This window comes from Rhinichthys klamathensis, unplaced genomic scaffold, assembly GCF_029890125.1.
Source record: "Rhinichthys klamathensis goyatoka isolate OS25496 unplaced genomic scaffold, OSU_Roscu_1.1 h1tg000281l_1, whole genome shotgun sequence".
Taxonomy (NCBI): Eukaryota; Metazoa; Chordata; class Actinopteri; order Cypriniformes; family Leuciscidae; genus Rhinichthys; species Rhinichthys klamathensis.
This window is the reverse complement of record NW_026606800.1, coordinates 438,708-458,121: the sequence shown is the minus strand read 5'-3', so window position 1 is coordinate 458,121 and position 19,414 is coordinate 438,708. Positions and strand designations below refer to the sequence as shown.

The following is a 19,414-nucleotide window of genomic DNA, read 5'->3' as shown; positions in this document are numbered from 1 at the left end:
CTGTTGATGGTAGTAATCAAAGTGTCTTCACTGTCCTGAGGAGCAGAGAGCAAAAGAGTAAGAAATGTGAATAATTTTACTAATATTAATCGTTTTATTGGTCCTGATGGGTTGGAATGGGTCTAGTCCCACATTCACTGTTATATCAAACTGCAGATTAGATCCCGAGCAGTTTCCATCTTGTTCCAAGTCTTTGATAATGGTGACGGACGGTTCATCCGTCTTCCTCAGTCTATGTTGGATTGATTGACTATTGTTTATGCCTTACAGGGGGCGGTAATATGGTAATTCCAAGTCTCATTCCTGGGCTGTTGCCATGGTGATGTTTTGTGGGTGTGGCAAGCTGTGGGACCCTGAGGATGCCAGAGAGAGGGTGGAGCTTGAGGAGGAAATGACATGCGGAGACTGGCACCTGCGAACACATATACAATATTCTGTATATATTTAATGAATTTTTGTAAGTATAACATCAACCTGTGGAAATTAGCATTTTTTGCTATAACCTGGCACATGACATCTCTTCTTCTTTAGACTAATGTTTGTTTGTGCATTGTCCCTGATCAAATAATGAAATAAATCAAAATAAACATGTGAGGTCATTATTTTGAGACCAACAGCATACTACTACATTTAGTATACAAATGAATGCACAAATACCCAGATGACTTACTACAATTTCCGAAATGTACTTTAAATGTGTAAAAATAGTATGTAAAATACATTTTACACTGAATTATGCAACACTGTGGTTTTATTAAGTACATGTTAGTGCAGCTAGTGGAGCATTAAAGGGTTTTTGTTTTATTTTTAACACAATAAATAGATTTAAACTATAAATGGGAAGTCAAGTCAGGCACAAGTCAAGCATTGTAGGTCTTAGTATTTTATGCGTACAAAAATGTGCAGAAATGGTATGAGAAAGTATTCCGTTCTAAAAATAGCGCATAAATACTTGAGAAATCTGCACTGAGATTCAAATATGTACACATGAGCATTATGTTATAGAGATTATAAATTAATCTCGGATTACCCAATAGACCATATCACACTATAATCCTAATTTAATCTTATCAAACATAAATCCTTTGAAAAAAACGAATCACTTAGGTTTATAAATTATATAAAATAATATTTAATTAAAATAATATATATATATATATATATATATATATACACAGTATATATATATATGTGTGTGTGTGTGTGTGTGTAAATATATGTTTGTATATACAGTATATTAATATATATATTGTGTGTGTGTGTGTGTGTGTGTGTGTGTGTGTGTGTGTGTGTGTGTGTGTGTGTGTGTGTGTGTGTGTGTGTATATACACACACACACACATTTATATATACACTCACCGGCCACTTTATTAGGTACACCTGTCCAACTGCTCGTTAACACTTAATTTCTAAGCAGCCAATCACATGGCGGCAACTCAGTGCATTTAGGCATGTAGACATGGTCAAGACAATCTCCTGCAGTTCAAACCGAGCATCAGTATGGGGAAGAAAGGTGATTTGAGTGACTTTGAACGTGGCATGATTGTTGGTGCCAGAAGGGCTGGTCTGAGTATTTCAGAAACTGCTAATCTACTGGGATTTTCACGCACAACCATCTCTAGGGTTTACAGAGAATGGTCCGAAAAAGAAAAAACATCCAGTGAGCGGCAGTTCTGTGGGCGGAAATGCCTTGTTGATGCCAGAGGTCAGAGGAGAATGGCCAGACTGGTTCGAGCTGATAGAAGGGCAACAGTGACTGAAATAACCACTCGTTACAACCGAGGTATGCAGCAAAGCATTTGTGAAGCCACAACACGCACAACCTTGAGGCGGATGGGCTACAACAGCAGAAGACTCCACCGGGTACCACTCATCTCCACTACAAATAGGAAAAAGAGGCTACAATTTGCAAGAGCTCACCAAAATTGAACAGTTGAAGACTGGAAAAATGTTGCCTGGTCTGATGAGTCTCGATTTCTGTTGAGACATTCAGATGTTCGAGTCAGAATTTGGCGTAAACAGAATGAGAACATGGAACCATCATGCCTTGTTACCACTGTGCAGGCTGGTGGTGGTGGTGTAATGGTGTGGGGGATGTTTTCCTGGCGCACTTTAGGCCCCTTAGTCCCAATTGGGCATCGTTTAAATGCCACGGCCTACCTGAGCATTGTTTCTGACCATGTCCATCCCTTTATGGCCACCATGTACCCATCCTCTGATGGCTACTTCCACCATGTCACAAAGCTCTAATCATTTCAAATTGGTTTCTTGAACATGACAATGAGTTCACTGTACTAAAATGGCCTCCACAGTCACCAGATCTCAACCCAATAGAGCATCTTTGGGATGTGGTGGAACGGGAGATTCGCATCATGGATGTGCAGCCGACAAATCTGCGGCAACTGTGTGATGCCATCATGTCAATATGGACCAAACTCCCTGAGGAATGCTTCCAGCACCTTGTTGAATCTATGCCACGAAGAATTGAGGCAGTTCTGAAGGCAAAAGGGGGTCCAACCCGTTACTAGCATGGGGTACCTAATAAAGTGGCCGGTGAGTGTATATATATATATATATGTGCATAAATATATGGGTGTGTACACATACATATACATATACAGTATATGTATGTATAATACAAATAAATATAATTATATTTATACACACATATTATATAAACAAAAACTTTTATGTAAGATGCGATTAATCGATTTGACAGCACTAATATATATATTTATATATGTGTGTGTGTGTGTAAATATATGTTTCTATATACAGTATATTAATATATATCGTGTGTGTGTGCATGTCTGTGTGTGTGTGTGTGTGTAATTTGTGTATATATATATATATATACACACACACAAATTTATATATATATATATATATGTGTGCATAAATATATGGGTGTGTACACACACATATACATATACAGTATATTTATGTGTAATACATATAAATATAATTATATTTACACACATATATTATATAAACAAAAACTTATGTAAGATGCGATTAATCGATTTGACAGCACTAATATATATATATATATATATACATACATACAAAGGTTTTTAAATCACCTTTCTTTCCTATTTTGATGCTCAGTGTGAATTTCAGCAGATCGTCTTGACCATCGCTGTGTCCAAATATCCCTACTTTCATACTATATAGTAGGCGAAACGTTTTGTGACAAAAGAAGTATGTCTGAATTCATAGTATTCATAAAACACTAGGCGAAAAGTCCCCAGATGACCTACTACTTCCAGCGAGGTTCTGAAGTGTGCATTTGTTAGACACTTTACTATCCCATGAGGCCACAGGATTTGTGCATGGCAGTGAAGTGACGCAACTGGCGCTGGTAGATCACATGACAGTGACAACATGGCGAATGTCGTACGTCTGAATTTCATTCATACTATATAGAACATACTTTTTTAAAGCTCCAGTCCGTAACTTTTTTTAAGTTAAAAATAATCCAAAATAATTATATTAAAAAAAACTTATTCTGCCAGTGGTCAAAACTATCTGCTTGCCATAGCTAGATTCAAAACGGTTAGCTTGTAATAATGATTTTAATTCCAGTGGTACTGGTGGGTTTCCGCGGGAAATTCGAGCATGTCTTTGCGTCAATACGTCACACCCGTACACATAAAGAAGGAGTTTCGGCTAGCCGGCTATACTGCGCTACTGTTATAAAACCCAAAAGACTTCGTACTTCGGATTTAAGGTGGCTAGAGAAAGAGAAAGAAACCGTCTCATGCGAACACAAGGATTTAAACATCGGCGGGGCTTTTGAAAAGTGCGTGAACTCCGTGTTTTGAAGGGGTTCGAAACGGAAGAAGAGACAGCTTTTTTCTGCTGAACAAGTAAGACATTTCAATAGTTCAATCGTGTAACAGTACGTTTTCTTAATTCACACAGTTATGGAGTTTCCTTTGTTGTGCCTTTCTCGTTTTGCTATTATGGAGAATATGAATTCTGAACTACACATGTAACCATAAAACACATTAAATTTAACATTAGTCACGCAATGCTGATGTTGTTAACATGAACAATTTGAGAACAAACTAGGCTATAATTTGCACGGTTGCTGTAAATCGCGTTGATTAAATCTAACGAAGCTTATCATGTCGAATGCTTTTTCCCCCTTAGTTGGTCAGAACAAAAATGGATTTTACTTACTTGTTCAGAAGGGTGGTCAAACTTTCAAAAAGTGAATCTGTGATTCTGTATGCCAGTATCCACACAGCGCGGTGACTGACAGCAGCACTCGCCTCAAAGCACTGTGTTCATCCGCGCTGTTTCATGCCGATTTACAACCCACGTAAAGATGATAATTCCGCGAATCACTGCAGTTACAGATTTCGAACAGAGAGATGGCGACAAAGAGGAAAAGCTACGGACTGCAGCTTTAACGGTCACTAACTACCTACTATACAGTATGTGATTTCGGATGCAGCTCATGCCTAAACTACATTGAGTTGCTGCCATGTGATGCGCCGGCTGATTAGATATTTGTGTTAACAAGCCGTTGAATACTTTGAAGTTTTACTGACCATGACTGAGATTTTCTGACCCGTCCAGACGCTGATTTCTCTCTGTAACTGGTGTTGTCCAACAGAACATCTCGAGATGGAGACCTCGGGAGGTCCAGCTGAAACACGACAGGAGGAGTCATGTCCAGTTCCAGAACCATTATATTCTCCGCCTATGGAGGGACACAAGGGACAATCAAGTAAACTGCACTCTTCTTATTAGTATTTCTGTCTTTTAAAAGTAAAAAAAAAAAAGTCTAAACATCCTTAACACATTTTTTGCAGTGCACGTAATCACGTGGCTCCAGCACATGAACTCATTTCAACCATTTAATTTAACATCTTCTGGCTACGTTCCACTTTTTCTTCCTACTCTTCCATCTATCTATCTCTCTCTCCATAAACATACCCTGTATCTGGAATGAGCTCCCATCGCTATGGCAACCCTGGCGTACTGGCTGATTGGTCGCTTGTATCCCACAGCAGAGACGGGTCTTCTGTTCATCTGTGTGAATTTACTGTCAGAAACACAGAAAACAGGCAAGAACATCAACTTCATTATCCGTACGTGAGCTGTTCTGCTCAGTGAAGCACTACACCACTCATGTCAGATCATTGCTATACTATTATAGTATTTGTTAATATTTTGAATTAGATTTTATTGGTTCCTTTTCCTTTTCATTTCAGTAAAAAAAAAAAGATTTTTTTTTTTTTAATGTCTAAATTTTTATAAAAAAAAATTGTTTGTTTGTTTATTTTCTTTTAGTTATCTTAGTAAAACTAAACGGAAATTAGAATTTTTGCCCTGGAATTAGCTGTAATAAAATATGTTTTTGTAATATTTTATTTTATTTCAGTTCACGTTTATTTAATTTCAAGTAAAGAAAATGTTTTTTATGGTTTTAGTTTTAGTTAATGATAATAACCCTGTGTCAGACAATGACGTCACTTACATGAAGTACTATGGTATAATACCATGGTATTTTTGAAGTACCATGATTCTTAAAGGTAGGGTAGGCAATTTTCTAATTGGCTAATTGGGCTTAAGCCCCGAATGTTTTGTCAAAAGCCCCGAATCTTTTAGGTTTTTTAAAATAACTTCAACTTTGTTTCATTTCCTCTCAGTCTTTCTGTCTGGAGCGGCAAAAAATTAAACAAAAGCTCTATTACCATGCGGCGTGGTGGCGGACTTCAATGCATCGCGCATCACTCAGCTTGTTTGCCAACTGCCAATAAAAACTAACGAAGAAGAATATAAATCTTCTTCTTCGTCGTCTTTTACTGACCTATGGTTGTCATTAGGGGCTGGCGGGCTGTTGTATGTTTCACCGGCGTCGTAGCGAGCTTACTGGCTAACCGGCTAAAGTTAATATGGACATAACTAAGTGTTTTATACGGAACACTAACAGTAAACTTCACCGGCAGGAGAGAGATTCAGAAGCAGCGTCAGACGTGACCAGTAGTCAAACAAATAAAGTACCGTAACATAATAATATATGGTCATGTTGTTTATCATACTGTGCAATTTCCCAAAGAAATATAATTTTAGTAAATGTTCTTCTGTTGGACTGATAATCGATTCAGAGTATTGAAGAGCACATTTACTTGGCACTGCAGCATTTGCTGTTTGCTAGTAGACCAGCCTAAATTATTATGGCATGGATTCTGATGTAACGTTAGCAAATTTGTCAGCTAAGCACAAACTAAACAGAACTGAACTTAAGATTAATAATGATGTTTACACCAAATTCCAATTTTACCCATGTAGGCCAACTTAAAAATAGTCAGTTGCCTGTTTTTATTTGCCAGGGGTGAAAATGGAGTCATCCTTAACATTTTTGGTGTTTTGGATTGACTGCAGCTGGAGAACAATTAAATACAAAATAGGTTGTAGGCTCTACTGGGTGATTTTTTTTTTTTTTAACTATCTATCATCATTTTTTTAGTATCATCATTTTCCCAGATAGTGTATAGATTTTTAGGCATTCTATTATCTCAAACAGCCTGAAAAATAGTGCATTTAGCTGACGTAAATGGGAAAAAAAATCTCCCCGGGGGAGGATGCCCCCGGACCCCCCTAGGTTTGGGCTAAGCCCCGAATGTTTACATCGTCTGGCTCCGCCCCTGGTTTCCATCTCTTCCAAATTACAGTAGTTATGGCGTGAACGAAGCATTCGCTCGTTGTTTTGGTTCAGGAGGAACTGTAAACGGCGCGAGCGGCGGAGGTATGGAAATACATTGACAGTCAGATAGGACATCGTATCACTGCACTCAGACCAAATGCAATGATTGGACGAACATGTTGTGGTCCTACGCCTTCCACAGACAATATATATACATATATAAATACATTTATACCATCTCACTTAGTGATTGCTATCAGGATGTGGAGAGACTTTCAACCAGCATAACAAAAAAATGTTTCTAGAACAAATCGCCTACCCTGCCTTTAAGGCTTTTGCTTTTGTAAACAAATAAACATTTTTGCCTATATATATATTTTGTTACAAAACTAAAAATTAAGTAAGGGTTAATGCATGACGAGGTGTCCATTGTCAGGTATTAATGGATGCCGGCGAGGCGTGAACCGTCCGACGCGCAGCGGAGTCCGTTAGTCCATTAATACCTGACAATGGACATTAACCCGCTTATATCATGGTCACTTGCCAAATAACACATTTTTAAAACATTAGTTAATATTTTAATTAGTTTTACAATCGAAAATCTAAAGTTTTTACAAACAATAACTTGGTTTCCCTGGTTACGCCTGACGGTTTATTTAGCAAACGGAGATATTTATGGTCCGCTCAGCTCGTCGAACCCTTCAGTTTAGCTAACTTACGAGCCAGAAAGTTAACGTATTTTTTTCATGTAAGTTAGGGTTGTCTAGCCATGGCCGTTACACTTTCGTTTTTTTTTACCTATAGTTAAAACACACAGGTAGGCATAGTTAAAAAAAAAAAAAAAAATTGTAAACGGATACTTTGACTGCCTGTTGCTATGGTTACTCACAGCTGATGTAGCCAGCGCATTTATTTATTAATTTCGAACAGTAAACAGTCAGTTTCACCAGAACTCCTTTACTAGGTGTCCTCTATCACTTTTTAATGGACACCCTGCAGCCAATCAGAATCGAGTATTCACCCAGACCATGGTATAACTCTACATAACTCCCATATTTCCACTAGTGTTGTTTCATAATTTTTATAACTTTACTATTATTCTAAAATATGCAATAATGCGTTTGATGTGTTCTGATCCGATGCATCACATGTATAGATCGATGTTCACTCACTTCTCTGCCGGGACGAGAGGCTGAAACTTCCACTGGTCTTCCTCCGTGTCAAACTGAAGTCTGTTCATTATTTTATTCTTCTCTTCAGGAGGTATAAAGTTCTCTATGATCAGATATCTACAGAGACAGACACATGAGCTGTAAGCACTATATGCAGCGGTGTGTATAGCTGTCATTTTATTTTGGAGACAGAATTGTTCCTACAATCCATTGACAAAGCTTCCCTTCAGAGACGTCATCACCGGTAGCCGTGTGTTTAGAGTCAGACTCACTTGAATTTGAGCTCTCGGGTCAGTTCATTCTGTGTTTGTTCCAGCTCCTGTCGACTCCTCACATGCTCATCGTTCACATCCTGAATATCAGCCTTCAGAGACTGAAGCTTCGCATACAGCTGAGAGAGAGAGAGAGAGAGAGAGAGAGACATGTGATCCTCCATACACCCATCATCATCATCATACTTTCATCCATCCATCATCATGTCCTCCATCATCATCATCATCATCCATCCATACATCATCATCATCTGTCCTTCATCATCATCATCATCATCATCCTCTCATCCATCCATCATCATGTCCTCATCATCATTCATCCTTCCTCATCATCATCTGTCCTCCATCATCATCATCCATCCATTCATCATCTGTTCTTCATCATCATCATACATACATCCATACATCCTTCCTCATCATCATCATCATCCTCTCATCCATCCATCATCATGTCCTCATCATCATTCATCCTTCATCATCATCATCCATCCATACATCACCATCATCAGTCCTTCATCATCATCATCCATCCATCCTTCCTCATCATCATCATCATCATCATCATCATCCTCTCATCCATCTATCATCATGTCCTCCATCATCATCCTCATTCATCCTTCATCATCCATCCATCATCATCTGTTCTTCATCATCATCATACATCCATCCATACATCCTTCCTCATCATCATTATCATCCTCTCATCCATCCATTATCATCATCATCATCATCATTCATCCTTCATCATCCATCCATCATCTGTCCTCCATCATCATCATCCATCCATTCATCATCTGTTCTTCATCATCATCCATCCATTCATTCATCATCTGTTCTTCATCATCATCTTACATACATCCATACATCCTTCCTCATCATCATCATCATCCTCTCATCCATCCATCATCATGTCCTCATCATCATCCATCCATACATCATCATCATCAGTCCTTCATCATCATCATCCATCCATCCATCCTTCCATCATCATCATCATCATCATCCTCTCATCCATCTATCATCATGTCCTCCATTATCATCCTCATTCATCCTTCATCATCCATCCATCATCACCTGTCCTCCATCATCCTTCATCATCATTCAGCCTTCATCATTATCATCATCCATCTTCATCATCATCATTATCCATGCTTCATCACATTCATCATCCATCCATACATCCTTCCTCATCATCCTCATCTTCTTCATCCATGTATCCATCTATCTCATCATCAGCTCATCATGCTATGACTGTGGTCAGTGATCCCGTCAGTGTTAGTGTGAGACGTCCAGTGTGACGCAGCAGGGGTTAAAGGTGAAGCTCAGGAAGGAGCATGTAAAGGTGAGGTCAGGTGCAGTGTGTTCCACTGAACATCACAACAGTTACTCCATTACAACCCAACAGGAAGTCATGAGTTCTGCCAGGAAGTGGCGTGCAGATGGGAACGGTGGAGCTCAGTCCTGTTTTGCCTGTCTACTATTGAGAATTAAATCTCTGAAGTCATCAGAGATTCAGAAAGAGGGTTTTGGTGGTTAGCATGCCAGCGGTAGCCATGACGATTAATGCAGGTCGGCTTGAATTAGTTGCTGTGAAAGCTTTAATGCCAAGACTAGCGTTTAGCATTAGCCTCGTAGCCTCTGACAGTCAGCAACCGAGCAAGTGTAAAACAAACTAACCTTCTTGTACTGATAAAAGGTGTTTAATTTTCACGGGGATGTGGGGTCAGGGGTGTTCCAGGGGTCAAATGTCAAAGGTCCAGAATTAAGGGGGAGCAAAAGGAACAGAGGAGTTAGGGAACTCAGTGCTGCCATATTTATATACTGTCACTCAATATTCAGTGGTTGCTTAAGTCTCATTCAAAGGAGTCGTGATGTAACGCTTGTTAATGAGCATTACTGGTAATGTTGGGATGGGCAAAGTTTGTGGTCAGTAAGATTTTTTAACGTTTTAAAAGAAGTCTCTTCTGCTCACCAAGCATTTATTTGATCAAAAATACAGCAAAAACAGGAATGTTGTGAAATATTATCATAATTTGAAATAACTGTTTTCTATTTTAATATATATTAGAATAGAATTTATTCCTGTGATTAAAGCTGAATTTTCAGCATCATTACTCCAGTCTTCAGTGTCACATGATCCTTCAGAAATCATTCCAATATGATGATTTGATGCTCAAGAGACATTTGTAAATAATAAATAAACATGGTGGACTGTGAAATAAAATAAAGGACATTCATTTGTTATGAATAATCTTTTGCTTTGCATCCATCAAGTTCCAAATAAAAACAGAAAATAATGATCTTATTATATATAATTATAAGTATTCGCAATTGTTTAATATTAGAAGCCACTGGTCCCAAAAGAGGGACGTTCTCATGGTTAGCAACCTCTGAATGTGATGCCATCAGCATGTGAGCTTCTACAATCTACACCACGCTTCACCTCAGTTCAGCTGTGTGTGTGTGTGTGTGTGTGTGTGTGTGTGTGTGTGTGTGTGTGTGTGTGTCTCACCTTTTTGAGTTTCTTGGTCTTTGCTTCCACCTCCTGTTGCAGTGAGGAGAACGTTTCTCTGAGTTCTAATGTCTCCTCATCCTGATCCAACACCTGCTGGTGTATTTCCCTCTCTCTGCGTGTCTGCTCACACACACAGATTTACACACACAGTTGTGTGTTAATAATGAGCACAGAATGCCATACAGATGCTAACGGTGAAGTGTGTCGTTTTTGCACCACTCGTGTAATGTAAACATTAAAACTATGCATGTTACCTGTTCGGCAATCTCGTGTCTTTTCTGTTCAATCATCTTCTGTTGCTCATTAGTGTGATCAATAATGTTCTTCCCACCAACCAGCAGCTTGCTCTCCATCGCCTAGCAACCAGAAGATCACATGTAGAGTTCACACACACTAATTAGGACATATCATAGACTTAAACTGCTTTTAAATAAAGCTCATTATAATGACTACAGACATGCCCAAACCTGAAGAAACATTTTTGCATTTTTAATTTATTTTATTTTACTTCACCAAGGCAAAATACAGCAAAAACAGTAATATTGTGAAATATTATTGCTATTTAAAATAACATTTTCTATTTGAATATACTTTAAAATGTCATTTATTCCTGTGATCAAAGCTCAATTTTCAGCATCATTACTACAGTCTTCAGTGTCACATGATCCTTCAGAAATCACTCTAATATGATGATTTGATGCTCAAGAAACATTTCTGATTATTATCAATGTTGAAAACAGTTGTGCTGCTTAAATTTTTGTGGAAACAGTGAGACTATACACACACACACACATTATATATATATATATATATATATATATATACAGTATATTGCTTTTTTTTTTAATGGAGAGGAACTTTGAACCAATGAGATATCGCTGTGGGCGGAGCTACCCAGTGTGATGCTGCAGAAAACTGCTCGATTTTGTTGCACTACAAAGAATCACTGTCACTCATGTTGTCTGAAATCACCAACTCTTATTGAAAACGGCTACAAATGGCTGTCAGTGTGAAGGACCTTTTCGAATGCATGATGAAAATAACCTCGGCGTCCTCCCCCTCCCGACAGCACAGAGCTCTCATTGTGGACAGCAGCAGCTCTCGGCTTTAGCGACACACAAAGATTATTGTCAAAAGGGCCACAACAGGGAGAAGAACAAAGACTGAGCCCAGAACTACAGCTGACCCGCACGGGCCATCAGACCAGCGCTCGTAACATCCAAAACACCCTGTCAGAACACATCAGACTTCACGGGACACGTCTCTCTGGGTCACACACGCAGAATACGACTCATTTCTCTCTCTGCCTTTGTGATCACGGGACTGGAACGGATGGAACGGGAGGAGAGGAGGAGGAAGATGAATAGACAAAAATAATAGAAAGAAAATAAGAGAGACATGGAAAGATGGAGAAAAAAGTGCTTTGTGTCCCAAGGGATGAAACCAAAACCTTCCTGTGTTAATGTACAGCCACACAGAGGGTGGAGGCTATTCTAAACCTCATCAGCATGCTCATGAATATTAATTAGGTGACATAATATTCGGTCCATTACTATTAACTGGTCTTAAAGGAATAGTTCACCCAAAAAAATCAAAATGACCCAATAAATTGACTTACCCTCAAGCCTATAGGTGTAAATGACTTAAAATCTATACTGTAAATGACAGTGCGCAAATATAGCACGACTGCACAGTAAAAACAAAAATGACACAATCAGAGTTATATTAAAAGATATCCTGGCTCTTCCAGGCTTTATAATGGGAGTGAATGGTAACTTGGATTTTGAAGCACAAAAACGACGCGAGTCTAGTTCTGGCGGAGGAGTGACCTCTGACCTGACGGTGACGGATGAAAACTCAAGCTCATCTTCTCTTATATCAAAAACTTCTCTTTTTAGGCTTCTAATCCGTGAGCGGTGTTTTGTTTTTCTCTATCCTCTTCTACCCGTGGCGCTATCATTGGGCCCGAGTGGGCCTGGGCCCACCCATTTTAGGTCTGGGCCCGCCCATTTTGACCCAGGCCTATAGTGAGTAGTGAGTGATTTTCATTATAGCAGTTCATCCAATAAGCACCCCGAGGAAAGCTTTGAGTGAAAGCTTCTCAGCCAATCAGCGGCTTCTACCCCACGTGTGGACTCATAAGCCTGCCCACAGGCTGCATCGTCACCAGCGAAATGAACGACGTTGGCGCGCAAGCTTTTCAAGCAAGCTCAATGAGACAGACACAGACGGTAGCTATTAGCTAATATGAAACGCACAGCAAAGCAGTGCCGCAGAAAAGCGCTTAAACGGAGATGAAGGGGAACACATTTTTTTTTTGGCTTATTTTAAAGCAGCACTAAGTAGGAATTCCGTTTTTATCAAACAGCGACCCCTAGAGTCACTGTGGAGCACTTGTACTGTCGTGAATAGCACTCACGCAGAGATGGCTCGCACTCACGGCCGGATCCCCTCCCCCTGTACACCGGTACCTGTTCAGTAGGATGGACGCTGTATCGAGTGGAAATAAGGTATGGCCCCTTTAAGAGCTGCGCGCCCCCAACACCACATGTATACGGCGCCGGGTTATTTCTGTTTGATGCTCATTTTATCAGAATTTTATCAGATCTGTTTTTTGCCGTAAAGCAATTCGTTACCTCGCGAGACCTGATATCACACGATACTTCCTAACACTGAGGCCGGCGGCTCACTGGCCCAAAGTTGCAAGGGTGGTTTTGCGGCTCACAGGCACCAGGGGGGTGCGAGACGACCACCATTCAACACGAAATCAGTAATATAAACATTACAATGACTCCAAAGCTGTTCGGTTAAGGTAAAAAAGTTACTTAGTTCACCTTTAACTGGCCCATTCAGTTTTCTGGAGGCCCACCTACAATTAAAATCCTGGCGCCGCTAGTCCTCTTCACGTCCGCGTTCGTCAATTCTCACCTACGCTTATGCAACGCCTCATCACGCGTCGGGTCAGAGGTCACTCTTCCGCCAGAACTCGACTCTCTCATGAACGCGCGTACGGCTGTTGCCGGAAGCCAGTGATTATAGTTTATAAAGTTATGAATATGTATATTTTTCTTTAAAATACGCATCGCTTCACTTCAGAAGGCCTTTATTAACCCACTGGAGTCATATGGATTACTTTTATGATGGATGGATGCGCTTTTTGAGCTTCAAAAATAATTCAATGTCATTATAAAGCTGGTAAGAGCCAGGATATTTTTTAATATAACTCTTTTTTCACTTTTTGTACGGCTGAAAGAAGAAAGTCATAAAAAAACCTAAATAAATGCTCAACCCTTTCCACACTCAGGCAGGTAATTAATAATTTTTAATGTTAATCATTTTTCTATGTGCTTTTGTCATTTCTTTAGTTTTTGATTTTTTAAAAATATTTCTGTCTAACTTTATTTTCATTTCAGTTGTAGTAGTTCAGTACCAATAATATAATAAATATTTTTGACAAAATGAAATGAAAAAGAAATTTAAATAAAATGGAGCAGAACCCTTTACACATATTTAGACTGCTTGTACATGGTATATACTATTACAGTAGTGATGGAAAATAAAATACAGTATAGAGAAAGAAAGAAACAGAGAGATGCCTTTTCGTGCCAGTTTAAAATAGACATTGGCCTCAGGGAGACCGTCAGCATGACGCTTCGTCATCACACACACACACGCACACACACACACACACACACACACACACACACACACATCTCAGCAGTGAAGATGCTCTCGTTTAACAGAGACCTTTCCATCCAGACCCCCCACACTCCGGTCACCATGGCAACAGAGCTCAGGACGAGTCTGGGTCATTATGTATTCACACTGGTGAGGAATTCATTGGCCAGGAGCTTCTGACTGAAGCTCCGCCTACCTGCACATAGACGCTGACGCATCAATATTTCAGCAAAGCATCCTGGGAGAAAGCCAATGACTGATGTTTACTGTCAGCACATACAGACTATGTTTGGAATCGAGGACTAGCGTACTGCATAGTATATATTATATAATGATGTGAAACAGCTGTGTGACATGTTTAATTCAGCAAGTGGTATTCAGTTATAATGGTTAAATGCACAGATTGCTCTTTGTGTAATTTATGTAACGTTTTGGCAGGGCAGTCTGATCAAATAAGTCAAGAAGGAGATTCCATGTTTTAAAAAAAAATACAGTATAAAGCAGTGTTATTTAGTATTATAGTAATACTTTGAATTAGGCTTTGTTTTTATAATTTTCAGTTTAAATTGTAACTTAAGCTCATGTGTTTTTTCTTTAAAAATATATTTTTATTATATTTAAACTTTAATTTATTTTTGTTTCAGTTTTAGTAATGTTATTTCAACTTAAATTTGCCAAAGTAACATTTCTATGTCATTTATTTTTTCTTAAGTTTAAGTTTTTTATATTTATATTCTATTTTCTTCCAGGTTTATTTCAATTAACAATTTTTTTATACATAGTTTTGGTTAGAGGCTGCACGATTATGGATAAATTAAGAATCATGTTTTTTTATATAGATCACGATTCTCCCACATTTACTAGAGGTTCTGACACATTGTTAATTGCTGCAGCCTCCTTTAAATATGAAATATAAATTTTTAATTAAATATTTAATTAATTAGATTTTTTTTTTTTTAATCGGGTTGAATGAATGATTCAATGACTCACTCATAAAGACTTCACTTGTTTCATAACTGGATGAATCATCGTTTTTGAAAGAATATCTTGAATGATTAAATGACAAATCTATTTTTTAATAGTCAAATCGCCACCTACTGGTGTAACAATGTAATCGATACAATCGTAATTTGAAGTATCAAGTAGATTCAGATTTAAATGTTCCGCTGTGATCGGATTTGTCAAAGGTTTAATAGACAGTCGAATCGTTGTGATTTAGGAATAAGATCATTGGGGTTGTGTTTGAATCAATGTTTGGTTTTGTTATTTGTGTTCACATTAAAAACACTGGTACTACTGTATAAATAGTTCGAGTACAGTAGTATGATACTATGCTACTCCAAATACAGCCACACACACAAACAATCCCAGAGGACACAGTATAATTAGGTTTCTTCCTGTCTGTCTGTCTCGCCCCCACATCCTTTCTTTAAATGACACTATAATTAAACTAGAAAACAGCCTTGTAAACAGACATTAAAGGCTAAAAGCGTGTGTGAAGCGGTTTAGTCTGTTCCACAGGTGAAACAAGGACACAAGCGCTGGGGATTCTCAATAAGACTCGAGAAGCAGAATGAATCTGGGGCAAGAACTGAGTCATGAGCTATGTTTGGAACGGCACCACACTACTCATACTAAATGTGCAGAATGTATACTGTCCATCAGAGGAGTAAAGTAAAAGTACAGATACCTTACAGCAAAAATGACTCCAATGTCCCCAATTTCAATACCACTTGAGTAAAAGTCTTCGTGTATCTGATTTTAACAGTACTTAAGTATTTTACTCAGACTGAATGTAGGCTCAAAGATGCGCTAGTCCTCAACACCTATAAGAGACATGCCAGTGAAAAACAAGAAACATGATTATTTGTGAGGAGAGCAATCACGTTTAAGTCAAAATAAAGCTGGACATATGTTAAACGAACACCTCTCAAGTCTTAGTTAAGCTCAAGTGCTCAAAAAGGGCATTAGTAAACCAATATCCTTCAAAAAGGTCTCTTCAATAACGGATACATAAAATAATGTAAAGCCTAAGTCAAAGCCTACTTGGACTGGACGTGTTGGTTTCGCATTGCATTACTCATTACAAATGTATTGGAGTTAAAGATATACCTTAAAAAATCTATAGATATGTCGAAAAGTTGCTTAAGCCAAAAATATACTAAAGTACAGTAACTAATTACATTTTACTCAAATACTTTATATACACCACTGATGTCCATAATGCAAATATTATGTATGCATAAAATTCCTACCGTGCATTTTCGTAGATAAACACTGGAAAAAAATGAGTGTAGGATTTACTTTGAAACAATTTTCACAATTTTAAATAATACATTTTCACAAATAATTCATAAAAGAAAAGGCAAGCAACATATTGAATAAACATGATATTTTGAAGAAGAAAGACCAACGTTTTCTTGTAAAACACTTGAATAATCTTTGTTTTACTTACAACTCTGAAAAATCATTTTTAGATAATAATATGTAAGAAAATATTGCATGACTGCACAGTTTAAAAAAAAACAACAACAACCAATGGTTAAAAGTGTCAATAGCAGCTTTATAAGTGTCACCGGCCCACCCGTGGGCCCAAATCCATTACATTTTTAAAACAGTAATATCCTATACTAAACCTAAACTAATCTTGACAAACTATATATCATTTGAAAGCTTACAATCTCTACTTTCCATATTTGGTGATTGATTTTCAAAATAAATTAGCCGTAATTTATCAATTTGCAACAAGAATACTTTCATACTCCTAAGGCATGTTCAGACCTTTATTTTGAAATGGCAATGAACATGAAAATCATGTAAGAAGGGTAGAAACCTCAGTTTTGTTTTCATGCCAAAAGTTCAAAAGATAGCATCCATTCAATTATTTTAGAAAAAAAGGTCTGAAAATGTTTTAAATATAAAGAAAAAAATAATAGATTCACCATTTGTGAGGTGGCAGCGAGCTATAATGCACATACTTGTTCTTTTTGTGTTTCTTAGAGGTTGAATTCAAAATCTGCCAAACTTCCCTTACTACTTCTGAATAGGATGTCTGCTTCATAAATTGCATGACAACTGTGGAAATAATGGTTCAGATCACTCAAAACACTTATGGAAATGGGGGCGCCCTTATATGGGCAGTAATGGAGTCTGGTTGTGACCTAGTGGAAGCGTTCGGTACTGCGCCCAAATACACTCTCACTGAAAGCTCATTTTTTGAGATATCAACCTAAAATTTGAAACACAACTTGTTCAGATTTTTGACTTTGATTTTTTTGCAGTTTTAGAGTCGCCCAGGTTTTGAAAATGTATATTTTATATAAATAATCCAATTTTTTACATTGTACATTTTCATAAACTCTATAACCTTTTTTCTGTTTCACTTTCTTAATTTATTTCACTTCTACAAAAATCTGCCAAATGTCTTCTTTAAAACAAGACCAATCTTACGTCTATATTCCAAAGCATTCTTGAATTACAACCATTTAAGTTCGAAACGTGCATTTTTATAAATAAAAAAAAAGGGGGGGGGGGGGGGGGGTGACATAAGGGTTAAATCAAATTTACAGCAAAGGTTTTTATGTACATCATGTTTTTGCAGCGTTGAGCATTGCAACATGTTTTTCTTGGGTTAATATTGTCCCGGATGCCTAAACAAAATTCTTAACACAAAAATGGATTTAAAATGTGAAATTACTTTTTCCAAGATGATAACTGGACGTCACTCACATGCTGCAACTATAAAATGTTTAGAGTGGAATAATCCCTACTATCGCTACTTGTTTTTTAATAAATATGTATATAGTATAAAGTGCTGCAGGGATGACATATTTTTGTAGGCAAAAACCCAGAAAACAGCATCTTGGCACTTCCGCTTTAATCGTCTGGAAGCCTGTTGGTTTTTTGAATGGGTTTTTGGTTAAATGCCTGAAATAAGGTCTGTGGTGAACACAAGCTTAATATATTTTCATGTTTTATTCTACAACATACATAATATACACCAGTAATACCCCACATGTGATTTTTTTAAAGCCTTTACTTACAAGCGTCTAAATGGGACTGCAGAAGTTGTCAGGAACATTAAACGTCATCAGCCGAACAGGAAAACTCATACACACTAGTTTATAATCGTGCTCTTGCAAACTATTATAACTCGAACTTTCATGGGAAAAAGTTTTTAAACAAAGACTGAGAGTTGTCGGAAGCTTAATGATGGTGATGTTGAAGTCATGTGACAGTGGTGTAGTTCATTTATAGTCTAGATTTTTACTTGATTGTATTTGGGCTTTAGAATTCATAAAAGTTGTGATCATTTAAGAATCATAAACTTTTGTTGGTCACAGAGCTTATTTTCTGCAAATAATCCAAAAGCCAATTGAAAATTCCTATTGGGTTTTTGTCGAGGGGTGATGCCAGGGGCGTAGCAGCCATTATAAAAGTGGGGGGGACAAAATGGTGTGGTGATGTGACCCAAAGGTCAGTCCTTCCAGAAAAATGCAGTTTTTTTGTGATTGTTGCGGGCAAAAATCCTTGATTATGCGGCGATGGAATATGCAGGATATTTGCAATTTTATGTGATGAAATTGCGGGAACTTGCAAAAACTGCGGTTTGATGAAAAAGAGAGAAAAAGTGATTCCCCAACACCCTGTTCTCACTAGGCTACTACCTTAATGTAAAGAGCTATTTCTTATTACTTCCTATGATAAGCAAACATACTACATCACAGAAAGTGCTGGAATATTTAATATTGTTTTATTTCAGACCTTAATAAACACACGGCTCAAACTTACAAAACATTGATGAGTCAAACAAGTTCTGTAGCTTTACAAAAGGAATATGCTACAACTTCTGTAAAAATGAATAAATAAAATATGAAAAAAATGTTTCCTGTTTTACAGCTTTTTTTCATTTTTTTTCCAATGATGTTCATGTCGAGTAATTACGTCACTTCATAACGTTCCCATGGCAACCGGGGGAAACGGCTGCTCTCGTGTGAAGCAAACGCAACATTTTTCAACTTTCTGCTAAGATATATGACTTTTTTTTGCAACAAAAATGCGGGGATTATGAAATCATACAAGCCCCGCATATTTTGCGTGGAAATCGGCAATTTAT

General features: G+C 37.8%; 1 protein-coding gene across 1 annotated transcript in view; it reads right to left on the bottom strand.

The window, feature by feature from the left end:
• Positions 1-202: 202 nt before the first annotated feature.
• LOC130103159 (kinesin-like protein KIF3C) overlaps positions 203-19,414 on the bottom strand; it is a 28,764-nt gene continuing 9,552 nt past the window's right edge. The window contains exons 2-8 of the mRNA XM_056269358.1: positions 10,875-10,976; positions 10,618-10,740; positions 8,106-8,224; positions 7,834-7,950; positions 4,948-5,056; positions 4,560-4,711; positions 203-412 (exon numbers count right to left, since the gene is read on the bottom strand). Coding sequence (XP_056125333.1) covers positions 298-412; positions 4,560-4,711; positions 4,948-5,056; positions 7,834-7,950; positions 8,106-8,224; positions 10,618-10,740; positions 10,875-10,976 — 837 coding nt within the window. The 3' untranslated portion in view covers positions 203-297. The remainder of the gene's footprint in view (positions 413-4,559; positions 4,712-4,947; positions 5,057-7,833; positions 7,951-8,105; positions 8,225-10,617; positions 10,741-10,874; positions 10,977-19,414) is intronic.